This window comes from Coregonus lavaretus (assembly GCF_964263955.1).
Source record: "Coregonus lavaretus genome assembly, chromosome: 31".
Classification (NCBI taxonomy): Eukaryota; Metazoa; Chordata; class Actinopteri; order Salmoniformes; family Salmonidae; genus Coregonus; species Coregonus lavaretus.
The window spans coordinates 17,570,197-17,583,191 of record NC_140018.1 but is presented as its reverse complement, the minus strand read 5'-3'; the positions used below and the strand labels follow the sequence as shown (position 1 = coordinate 17,583,191).

Genomic DNA, 12,995 nt, shown 5'->3' with positions numbered 1-12,995 from the left:
AAAATGTTGAACCCGAAATTCTAGAACAGATAATGTTATCTACTCCAAGGTCTCTCAACCAAGGCAGGTCAACAGCTGGTCACAAACATAGAGGAATAAATTGTTGCACACTGTTCCTGACTACATGCACGACTGAGGTCCAGGCAATGGAGGTCTCTCTTTCAACCCAGTCAATCCAGTCCTCCTCCTGTCCATCTATCCTGTTTTTGATCACATCTGCCACTTGCTATTATTTTGCTCCCGTCTATGATCTTGCATCAATGTTCTGTTGGCCTAATGCCTTTGCCATCTGATCTTCCTGTAGAAGGGGAGAGGACAATGTAAGATATGTGGGAAAACTGAAATAAGTCAAACATTTCACTTTGATCACCAGTATACCTGGACTCGGTCTCCTTTTGATGACACATTTCCTCCACTCTTTGACGTCGGGGCAGGGGTCGCCATACAGGGTGGGGTGCCGTAGGACCTCTCGTCTTTGTACCTCCTCAAACTTCTTGTAGCCCCGGGTCCTCCCTCTCCGAAAGCAGGGGCCCCAGTCAACCCATTCTCCCACTGTACAGTGTACTGAGAGAGAGATGGGGAGGCATGACATTGTAGAGTAGAAAGATACACAAAATATACACTCAAATTTGCATTGTAGAGTGATCGATCAATTATCTATTGGGATGGCTCATGTACAGAGATGGGGAAGGACAGAGAGTCACTAACCTTGAGAAATGCAGTCCATGAGCTGTCCATCAGGCTCAAACCCCACTGGGCAGGTATGATGGCACTGGCCATGCAGGAGGTACTGTCCTGCTCTACACCTGGTGCAGGTGTTCCTCGTCACACACACCTCACAGCCCACTGGACAATCTGGGACGGAGGGACATAGAGGTTAGAGACACATTTCTATATTGATCTTTCTCCCTTCTGTAAATATGTACTTTATATCTGTCTTCTTCCACAATGTGTGATTTTGATGTTCCAAGCCCAGATTCTTGGCCGACCAATACTGGATCTTATCAGTTTTAGCCAGACTTTGAACACATTATGACTATGGAGGAAGATCACTGTTCAGCTGTAGTGTAATAGACTCACCATTGCACTCTCTTAGTGCAGCGTTTGGGGTCAGGCCCTCGGGGCAGCTGTCCTCACACCTCCCTCTGTACAGGTAGTGGCCCTGGCGACAGTGAGTGCAGAAGTTCCTGTTGAAGCAGGAAACACAGTCCTCCCTGCACTCTGAGACACAGACAGGGACCGTGGTTAGAGTGGATACATGCTCAGGGCATTACACTATGTATTACATTATCACAACGCTCCATAACAGTGTCAGTATTGTTCATCCATCACGACTCACTAGTGCAGGTGTTGACATGTGGGGAGCGTGTCCCATAGTGACCTCTGGGGCAGGATAGCAGACAGGTCCCCCTCTCCCGCATCCCATCACGACCCAAGTGGAGGAAGAGGCGGGGCTTACAGGACAGGCAGCCGTTTAACGCTGAGCATGTCAGGCAGCCAGCATGACACAACCTGCTCACCATTGAGCTACCTGGAGAGAAGAGCTGGTGTTATGGCTGTGTGTTTGTCTTTCTCTCTCACACGTGTGTATGTGTCCCTGCGTAAGAGTGGATGCAGTTACACGCCTTGAGCACGTGCATGTGAAATTTGGTCAAACTTGAATCCCATACAACTTCAGTCTTTTTTGGAAGAACTACATTATCACAAATCATTATACTCTATACTCAACATATGCTGTATAGGCTGCCTGACATGCTCATAAACCTGAGTAATGACTTACTATACATGGCACATTCAATGTACCAAGAATAGAAACAGAAGCCAGCCCAGGTTTATCAAACCCTCAGCCAAACGTTACAATGTACTGTAAGTCGCTCTGGATAAGAGCGTCTGCTAAATGACTAAAAATGTAAAAAAAAATTGGTTCACATAGTAAGCCAATGCGTATAAACCATGAAAATATATGACCGCATTGTTGCCTGAAAGTAAAATTCATTGCACCCACATAGTAATGTCCATGCTTTCACGCATGTATGGAGAGGAGTCAAATGTGTGTAGAATTACGCAGAACAGGTGTCCGAATGTCAAATGTGTTGGTTGGCTACTTACGTCTGTGTCGTGGATGTCTTGAGTAATATTGTCCGTTAATAAGATCCATGAAGTGCAGAATCCAAATCAGAATTGGTATCCGAATTAGCATTTTACCCTCTTTGGAATTAAGGTTATTTCTCCAACAGATAGGGCATCCTTTGTTGTAAATAAAATACCTGAAAATGATTTTTTCGCCAGAATTGTTTTTAAAAGAACATCATCCACAATGGTCCCAACCCCAGTATGCACGCTAACAAAATCTGTTTTCCAGAAGAAAAATCCAAGAAAAATTCCATGAAATCACCCATGCCGTCAGAATCCATAAGGAATGCAAACATCTCAGAACATCATGATAGTCGCACCTCAAATCTAATGCAAGGTTTTGGGTTAGCAGTCAGTTTGCTTTCTCCCCCTCTCTGTCTCACTCACACACATACACCTGCTCTCAATGCAAAAGTTGTCATATTAAAGTAAGCACGTTCAAGTAGACCTATTAACTTTTATTGTCCTGTTGTGAGTCTGCTTCACCTACTTGGGATTCTCCCCATCTGCATAGATACCTTCATCATTCCCCATTCTAATGAAAAAAGGGTGAGTGGGTGACTATGTGTAAGAAATATGTCAGTGCATTTGGTTTCATTTAAAACAAAGGAGCATAAGTGCACTTGTGAGTCACCTCTCACATTTTACACCAGGCACTCTGTCAATGTCACCCAGCAGCTTGGATTGAGTGAAAAAATAAACTTCAAAAATAAGTCAGATTCCCATTGCTGACTGAAAGCTTCACGACTTTTCCCTGAAGTTTATGCCCCAAAACTATGCTGTGTGTTTCAGATTAACTCAGAAGTGAATGTAACCAGGAAATGAAACCAAACTCTCAAATACAGAGCGACTTGCTAACGTCCGACAAGAAAACAAAACTAAGCTAAAGAACAGACCGGACAGGAAGGTGTCAGAAAGCATCAACCATTGCCTGTTACCCATAGAGAACAGAGAAGTGCCAAAAGCCACACACACTTCCAAAGGGATAATTGTTTGGGATCCCAGTGTACATTATGGCCTGGGAACCAAAAACCGATGCCCCAACCATCCGACAGACTTGCCTTTGTGTCTTTTACATAGAAGTGTTTCCTCTCAGAAACAATTTTTTTGAAATGACAAATCAGCTAATATCCTGTTTACTTCACCTAGAGCATATTGTCTGAACTACACAATGTTTTTATTGTCTGTTGGTAGCTAGATGGACACCACAGTGCTATTTTTTTTTTTGGGGGGGGGGGCATGTGCTTTTTAGCAGGGGACGGGGAGAAGAATAACATCATCCACAGCTCTACTTCTGGTTTCTGGAAAAGTGTCAAAAATGGTATCAGCGGGAGCGTTCAGCGGGTCGACGTTGCAGCAGATTTATCTGTTGAGACAAAACCCAAAGACGTTGCCAGACTGAAGCTGGACGAGTCTAAGACCAAATTGAAAACAGGTTCTCCTATACACACACAGGCAAACATTTTTACATTAAATAAAATGACTACTTTATTTTCCCAGTGAAATTACAGAAATGTTAGCATGTTGTTCCCTCAAGGACAAGATAACACTGATATTAAGATAAAACAGAACAGAGCTCCCTCTTCTAGCTGTATAAGTATGCTTTCTTGCAGTGTTGGGAAAATAATGTTTTTGCCTTTCCGGTTCCCACCGAGCGTCATGTTTGTCGTTTTTTGCCCTGCATCTGGACCCTGAACATGAGTGATAGCTGCTCTGAGCTGCTCTGCTGTAAGTGTCTGACTGGAGCAGCGTGCAGGAGCTGAGCTGTTGACAGTAAGGGGAGCCGTGTCAATCTGTGGGTCAGTGACAGTGAGGCTATGTAGGCCGGAGGGGGTCGGGGTGACCCCAGTGGGTCGGGGAGCTGTCCGAGGCAGACAATGGGACTGTCAGGGGGTCAGAGGGGAGGGGTTCCACACCCAGAAACCCCACTACTAACTGAACATAAACAAGGAGAGGCTATGCTCACTGGAATGCCAGATCAGACTCAAAGGAAAACAATCGCTAGAGAGGAGGGAGGCAAATCAACCCAGCTGGGGGTGGGGGGAAACCAAGATGCTGGATAAATGAAGATGTCTTACACAGGCCATTTAACATTGAAAAAAATGGACACAGTTCCAGTCTACTTAAGGGGTGGCTCTCCCATAGACACCAACGCGATAGCAGCTGGGTCTGGTCTACTTAGTTCATTGACTGTATATGAACCAGAACATGAGGGAGTAGGAAAATAGGTAGCTATAATGACAGAGGAGCAGTGGGAGAGAGACTGAACAAATCCAAACCATCTGCACTGGCTTAGATTGTTGGTTTTCATGTCAAGCCACCAAAATATGATTATGCATGAGATGAGGCATATAAACTCAGCAAAAAAAGAATCGTCCCTTTTTCTGGACCCTGTCTTTCAAAGATAATTAGTAAAAATCCAAATAACTTCACAGATCTTCATTGTAAAGGGTTTAAACACCGTTTCCCATGCTTGTTCAATTAACCTTAAAAAAATATATTAATTAACATTCACCTGCGGAACGGTCGTTAAGACACTAACAGCATTCAGACGGTAGGCAATTAAGGTCACAGTTATGAAAACTTAGGACACTAAAAGAGGCCTTTCTACTGACTCTGAAAAACACCAAAAGAAAGATGCCCAGGGTCCCTGCTCATCTGCGTGAACGTGCCTTAGGCATGCTGCAAGGAGGCATGAGGACTGCAGATGTGGCCAGGGCAATAAATTGCAATGACCGTACTGTGAGACGCCTAAGACAGCGCTACAGGGAGACAGGACGGACAGCTGATCGTCCTCGCAGTGGCAGACCACGTGTAACAACACCTGCACAGGATCGGTACATCCGAACATCACACCTGCAGGACTGGTACAGGATGGCAACAACAACTGCATGAGTTACACCAGGAATGCACAATCCCTCCATCAGTGCTCACACTGTCCGCAATAGGCTGAGAGAGGCTGGACTGAGGGCTTGTAGGCCTGTTGTAAGGCAGGTCCTCACCAGTCATCACCGGCAACAACGTCGCCTATGGGCACAAACCCACCGTCGCTGGATCAGACAGGACTGGCAAAAAGTGCTCTTCACTGACGGGTTGCGGTTTTGTCTCACCAGGGGTGATGGTCGGATTCGCGTTTATCGTCAAAGGAATGACCATTACACCGAGGCCTGTACTCTGGAGCGGGATCAATTTGGAGGTGGAGGGTCCGTCATGGTCTGGGGTGGTGTGTCACAGCATCATCGGACTGAGCTTGTTGTCATTGCAGGCAATCTCAACGCTGTGCGTTACAGGGAAGACATCCTCCTCCCTCATGTGGTACCCTTCCTGCATGCTCATTCTGACATGACCCTCCAGCATGACAATGCCACCAGCCATAGTGCTCGTTCTGTGCGTGATTTCCTGCAAGACAGGAATGTTTGTGTTCTGCCATGGCCAGCGAAGAGCCCGGATCGCAATCCCATTGAGCACGTCTGGGACCTGTTGGATCGGTGGGTGAGGGCTAGGGCCATTCCCCCCAGAAATGTCCGGGAACTTGCAGGTGCCTTGTTAGACGAGTGGGGCAACATCTCACAGCAAGAACTGGCAAAACGGGTGCAGTCCATGAGGAGATGCACTACAGTACTTAATGCAGCTGGTGGCCACACCAGATATTTACTTTTGCCCCCCCCCCCCGTTCAGGGACACATTATTCAATTTCTGTTAGTCACGTCTGTGGAACTTGTTCAGTTTATGTCTCAGTTGTTGAATCTTGTTATGTTCATACAAATATTTACTCATGTTAAGTTTGCTGAAAATAAACGCAGTTGACAGTGAGAGGACGTTCCTTTTTTTGCGGAGTTTAGTAAAAAAAGAAACTATATGCATCTGTCCATTAGTATAATTACAGGACATTGTGTCCTCTGTGAATGTTCTTCTCATCATAATAAACCTGATTATCACAATGAAGAAACTTAAGATCCCTACAGCAGACCACCTAAAGGGCTCTAAGATTACTACCAGATAACAGTGTCTGCTTGAGCAATTTGATAGGAAAGTGAACACATACCACACGTCAAGTGCCATGGCTTCAGAAAACCCTGCGATAAAAGATGAGTGGGATAACATCGACACGCAGATAATGTATGTAGCGTGAAGAGTCTTGGGGGCAGGCCAATGCTTAGTGAACAGTCTGTGAAGCATTCAGCCTGAGGCTCTGACCACCGTGACAAACTGTTGGTGAAAAAGAAGACTGAGGCCTGAGATAGGACAAGGCTCTAGGCCAGGGGTATTCCAATCTTACCCTAGGAGGTCCAGATTACTGCTGGTTCTGTTGTGCCTGATAATGAATTGCACCCACCTGGTGTCCCAAGTCTAAACCAGTCCCTGATTAGAGGGGAACTAGCTTCAAGGTCCACATTTGAATTTGAGGGCTCTCTAGCGGTTCATTAATGCTCTATCTTTATAACAAAGAAAATAATAGAAGGCACTGGGTGAATCTCACTCCTCTCAAAAGACAAAGAAGCACATTTCTCTGACAGGGAACTAGAATAGTATGACAGGAAACACACTTTCTGGTAGGCTTGATGGAACTTGGCAGGGACAACTAGGTCTACACCAAAGATAGATTTACAGAACACAACATTTAATTGGACAGCATATAAAAGTGTTCTAAAATACTCTGCATTGTGCAAATGCTAAAATGGCAGACAAAACATATGAAATGCAAACAGATAAAGACTAGCGACTGAAAAGTAAAGACTAATAAAAATTCAAAATAAAACACAGGTTAAATGTATTATTCAGACCAATGTGACTTTTAATAAAATACTTGTAAATCAGTTGTTGAATCATGTAGAAAGGTCTCTCCCCTTCACCCTCTCGCTCGTTTCAGCAGTTTCTAAGGAAAGAATCAAAACCTCATTGAAATTTGAAAAGTAGCATGATGACATTATTTTTCATGTTCAAAGTCATGAAACATAAAACTCTCCTGTGATAAATTAACTTAAGGAATAGGACATCTACAAATGTAGGATATCCATTAATCTACATGACTCACTATCATGATATCTGTTATGTCTATACAGCAACCACAGGAATTTGCCCGTGTCCATAAAGGATTCAAGAAAATGGCAACATTTCAATAGCCTCTCCTTGCCTCATTTACATCGTTCTGAAAACCCTATCAGGGGAATTTGCTTCACCTGTCCAGGTAGCTCAATATTAGATGTTTGATTAATGATTTCATTAATTAATGAGACGAGGTCTATGGGCATTCCATAGTGACTGTGTTCGAGATAACTCCTGGTCCAATGACTGTACCTGCTAGCAGCATGTGTCCCCAGTCCAAAGCTAGATTCCAGAAATCAGTCAACGGTTCTATTAAATCCAGTTTTTAGATGCTACCCCCACCCTCAGAATGTAATATGGATGCCAATGTTTAGTTTTCGCTTTGCGCACAGACACGTCTGTGGCAAAACGGGCAGGTAAATAAAGGAAACGTGTGCATGCAAAGCTAGAACAAAACATTGGCATCCATATTACAGTTTGATTTGGGGAGGGGGGTAGCATCTAAAAGCTGGATTTAATAGATTCTTGTTCACTGCTCGGCGATGCAAACCGCGATTCCACAATCAGAACCGTCTACCGATTATGGAGGTAGCTTTGGACGCGGGACATATGCTGCTAGGAGGTACAGACATTGGACCATGAGTTATCTGACCAGGGTTTCCTGCAACTGGGCTACTTTGAAAATGAAAATTGTGAAAATATATTGGTCGCAGGTTTTTGAGCTACTTCTAAATTACACCGCAGCCACCATGGCATTTCTCTTTCTAGGAAGGAAGGGGGATGTCCGGAGGGATCTTTGTGCGTTGAGAGAGCGCTGCAGCAGGAAGCTGAGTCACGAGTTAGAGGAGAGCAGCACGCACACACATCATGGCAAGTAAGAACGACAGTAATATGGAGACACCTATTGGATAAATGTGGCAACTCTCTTGCTGAGCAACATTTTTTGGGCCTAGTTTTCAGGCCTTGTGGGTGGGTTTTCAGTGGTCATTGGGCTAGACATTTTACCTAGACCTGGCAACACAGTCGCTATGGAACGCCCTTAGACCTCGTTTCATTCTTCTTCTTCTTGGCGATCACACAATTTAATGTGCATCCTGCCACCTGTTACGCACTCCTCTTGGAAGAGGGAACGCAACACCCTGCTACAACTCAACTCTCCGTGCTGTGAAAGAGGTATGGGACTGTAGGTGTGAGTATGAGTAAGGATGACAAAAGGCAGAGAATACCGTTAACAGGGAATTTATTCCTTCGCACGGTAAGTTTGGGGAAAAGGGGCTGGACGGAACCAAAGCAAAGAAAGTAAATATCAAAGCCCCCTCTCCTACCTTACCTGCCTACCCACTACTTACTTAACTAGCACCTCCTGGTGCACTAACCAAAATACAAGGGATGGTCCGCCCAGGTCTTTCCTAGTGTGCATAGACAGTATACCTCTACGGGTAATGTATGCCCGCGGGCCTCTTGCCTAAGCACTCCCTAGGTGCCTTCCCCTTCCCCCCTTGGGAACAAATTAAACAAAATTGCACAAACTGGTTCACAACAAAACCTGAGAAAAAAAATAACTCAGGACATTAAAGAAACTCTCTGAGCCACAAACTAACACAAAACATTACAATTGGTTCTCACAGCAACAACAACACAGTACATAGCAAAATCTTAGCATACAACCAACATTCTGTAACTCTCAGCCATTCTGGTTCCCCCCCTTTTCTGAGCAACTGGGGCTTATATAGCTTCAGGAGGAGTTGGTAATTGGAGACAGCTGCCTCCTGACGAGGGCGCAGGGTCAGCTCTCCAATCATCAATGTTCATCCAATCAATCAGCTGCTTGTTGGGGAATTTCAGGAACCCATTTCCTGAAATACCTACATGAAAATACACAAACCACAACACAGAAACTGGGGAACGTAACACACCTACTATGCGGGATGGAAACAGTATTCCCCAAAAAAACTGAACTACCAAAAACACTACCAAAAAATAAATACATCAAAACAACTTTTCTGTTAAAAATAAATAAAACAGATCTGATCCCTACACAGCCTCAAGGGGAACCTGGGAGGGCGGGTCTTCCGGCACCAGTACCCCTTGCAAGTCTTTCGATGTAAAATCCTTGAGTCCCAAAAACGTTTCTGCTGCAGCCACAATAATGTCCAGTTTCTTCGACTTCTTTGAGACTTGTGCTGTACAGTTTATAACTGTGGCAATGAACGCAACAAAATCCACCTTTTTAACACACAGGGTATCTTGTCTGGCAGCAAACATTTACTACAGGCTGTGGTGTATCCACTACCATCACTTGTTTTCTCAATTATTTTAGTCGCCTCTGCATAGGAGATTCAAATGACCGCTCCAATTTTTGCCACCTCAATTTCCTTCACCCTTACAGGGCACTCCAGGAACTCAGGATCATGATTCCCACCACAATTGCAACACCGTCGTCCTTCTACACACCTTTCTTCAGTATACTCTGTTCGTCTGCACATACTTGAAACATGGCCAAATCCTTTACAATTCTTACACTGCAGTGGTTTGGGGACGAAAGCTTTAAGCCGTATCTTACATAAACAAGCTTCACATGCGTAGAGGTATTTGCGCTTTATCAAAACACAACAGGACCAACAGACTTCCTTATTTTTCTCCATTCACCCAGCGGGTCAGACGCCGGGCACCAACCACACCAGGAATTCTCTTCAGGTATTCCACCTGAACAACCGTCGTCACCCCTGAGATGACTCCTTTGACGGGTGCTATATTCCGAAGTTCAAAACACAAAACTTCTGTTGTCCGGATTCTTTTGAGGCCCACTGCAATCTTCCTCTGTTCTTCAGAAATACAATTAATCAAAATAAGACCTCTCCTGGTCACTGACACTATTCCAAGCGCATACTTCACCATTTTCGACACCTCAAACGGGTTTCCCACATACACATCCTTACTCAACAAATGGATCCCAACAAGAAGCGATTCATTAACATTTACACACATATCCTCTACTCCAATTTTAGACAATTTCCTTTTTGGTTCCAGTTTTCAATACTACTGTTGTCCATTCAGAACATTTGTCTTCAACAACTTTTCTCGACGCGCTGCTTAATTCGAACTCAGCATCCACTTCCGCCATCTTCCTCCTTGAACCACTCCCACCTCGTCTCATTAATTAATCAGGTCTAATATTGGGCTACTGTCCAGGCTATTTCAGATCAGTGCTAATGAAGGAGAGGAGCCCCTTTAGAACAGGGGTGTCAAATTCATTCCATGGAGGGCTGTGTCTGCTGGTTTTTGTTATTTCCTTTCAATTTGTGTCTAATTAAGACCTAGACAACCACATGAGGGGAGTTCCTATCAATTACCTTATTGATCAATCAAGTACAAGGGACGAGTGAAAACCGCCCTCCATGGAATTAGTTTGACACCTGTGCATTAGACCATTGAGATGCACCCTTTGTGTCCTACCACCCAATATAGTTCAGTAACCAATACCTTGTATACTACTTTGACGTGGTGTGCTTTGATAGTCGCAGATTTCTCCTCAAAAGCTTTCGTCCTCGCCTCTTCTGCGAGCATATGCAGAAAAAGGAGCACGTTCAGCTCGACCTGAGAGGGATTCAGCTTCAGACACCGACGGCATGAAACTGAGATGGCTAACTATCTTACTACAGTAGCTAGTTAGGTTACAAAACAAACGTTAGATGTATTGCATGTTTAGTTGCATTGCATGTTTGCCTGTACCTTAAAGCTATTTGTTTGAAAACAATGTTGTAACGTTAGCCTCGCTAGTTAGTAGAATTGTCAGTAACGATTGCTAACTACGATAGCATTTTCAAACTACCTTTGCATCTGCGGCTGTGCCTACACGAATGTGGGCTTTCTTCTTCATTAGAGACTTTAATGTTTTCTTGGGTACCCTTTTCAACATATTGCCGAACTCGTAGCTAAATTACCTATCCTCAAAACAGCGACATTTGTTTCACAGACCAAAACAATCTGTGGTTTACGTTTTTCAATCCCCCGCGTTGCTCAATACCGGCGCATAATGTGACGTCAGTATTTTTCCAGGAAAAGTGTGAAATGTTTTGCGTTATAATTACATTTTACATTTTAGTCATTTAGCAGACGCTCTTATCCAGAGCGACTTACAGTTAGTGAGTGCATACATTATTATTATTATTTATTTATTAATTTTTTATACCCCCCGTGGGAAAGGAACCCACAACCCTGGCGTTGCAAACGCCATGCTCTATCAACTGCTCCTTGTTGCTTTTGAGAAGCCAACCAGACCCTAACTGGGCACGTTCGAGCAGATCACTTTTGTCAAGCCTTTCAAAGTTCGTTGCATTATGGCAGCGTTTCCCAACTCGGTCCTCAGGACCCCAAGGGGTGCACGTTTTGATTTTTGCCCTAGCACTATACAGCTGATTCAAATTATCAAAGCTTGATGATTAGTTGATTATTTGAACCAGGGCAAAAACCAAAATGTGCACCCCCTGGGGTCCTGAGGACCGAGTTTGGGAAACCCTGCATTATAGGGATAAAAATTGTCCTACGAGTGCCTACATGTCAACTGCATGAACTTTACAACAATCATGTGATCAAAGATCATGAAGTTTCGACTGCAGTCAACTTCAATTTTCTGCAGTTGCTCCTCACCAGCTGCAACTTGCAGCAATCTGCATTGTGAAAGGCATTATTTGTCAACCAATCATTAGTGTGTTTTTGTTTGCCATTGTTATGATAAAGATGAGTTTGGCCCAGTGGGAGTGAGATTCTTGGAGAAAGTGCATCCAGGCCTTTTGGCTGATCCATATGTGGTATCAGGTTGGATGGAAAAGATGTTGGGTACTGTGAACGCAACCCAAAGTGGACTTGTGATGTTTGTTTGTGTTTCTTCCGTGCCACGCAACACAGGTCAAGATCTGTTTCTTGCTTTGCTCTTAGGAACAGAGCACCATTGAAAGGAGTGATTTATGGGGTAGAGTTAAGTGTGGAGGTGGAGCAAATGAAGTTGAAAATTCCTGGTGTTTGTGACACCCGTCGTTTTGGTGCGACGCAGACCCAGTGGGGAGCGTGGTCTTTACCCAACAAAGTCAAGTTAGAATATATCAGTTATCCTGTTAGAGCTTTTGTGCCGAATCCACTGCAGTGTTTCAGGTGCCATGTTTATCTAGCAGCAGTGTGCAGGAGGGAGATTCCAAGATGTGGGAAGTGTGCAGGAGGGCATAGGACAGAGGAGTGTGTAGTTTTGGTGGAAAAAGTTGTGTGTGTCAACTTTAGGGGTGCCAGTGTTAAATAATAATAATAATATAATTGCTGGGGATCGGAAATGTCCGACGCGAGAGAGGCAGGTTGAGGTGGCCAGAGTCAGAGTAGTGCAGAAGGTGTCGTATGCTGAGGCAGTGAAGAAAGTAGAGGAGGATGGGTCAAGGGTGAGGGATCCTGAGAGGATCCCTGTGAGTAGTAGATCTATGCCAGCTCAGAGGGATAGGCCAACGAGTGATGCATGCTTCAGTAAGGTTGGTTTCTTAGCATTCATAGCAATGGTTATCAACTGTACCGCAGAAATTGAATGTAAATCACAGAAAATAGATGTTGTGGTGGCAGCAACAGAGAAGTACTTGGTTGTACGAGATTTGACTTCAGAAGAGTTACAGGCAGTGGTGGAAAAAGTACCCAATTGTCATACTTGAGTAAAAGTAAAGATACCTAAATAGAAAATGACTCAAGTAAAAGTGAAAGTCACCCAGTAAAACAGTACTTGAGTAAAAGTCTAAAAGTATTTGGTTTTAAATATCCTTAAGTATCAAACGTAAATGTAA

General features: G+C 44.1%; 1 protein-coding gene across 1 annotated transcript; it reads right to left on the bottom strand.

The window, feature by feature from the left end:
- Nucleotides 1-244: 244 nt before the first annotated feature.
- LOC311106787 (R-spondin-3-like) lies at nt 245-2,158 on the bottom strand (the record flags this gene model as incomplete). Its single annotated transcript, XM_084149173.1, has 6 exons — nt 245-298; nt 362-564; nt 709-855; nt 1,081-1,221; nt 1,340-1,527; nt 2,106-2,158. The coding sequence occupies 6 exons, from the start codon at nt 2,156-2,158 to the stop codon at nt 245-247; spliced, it is 786 nt and encodes a 261-aa protein (XP_084005299.1).
- Nucleotides 2,159-12,995: the final 10,837 nt, after the last annotated feature.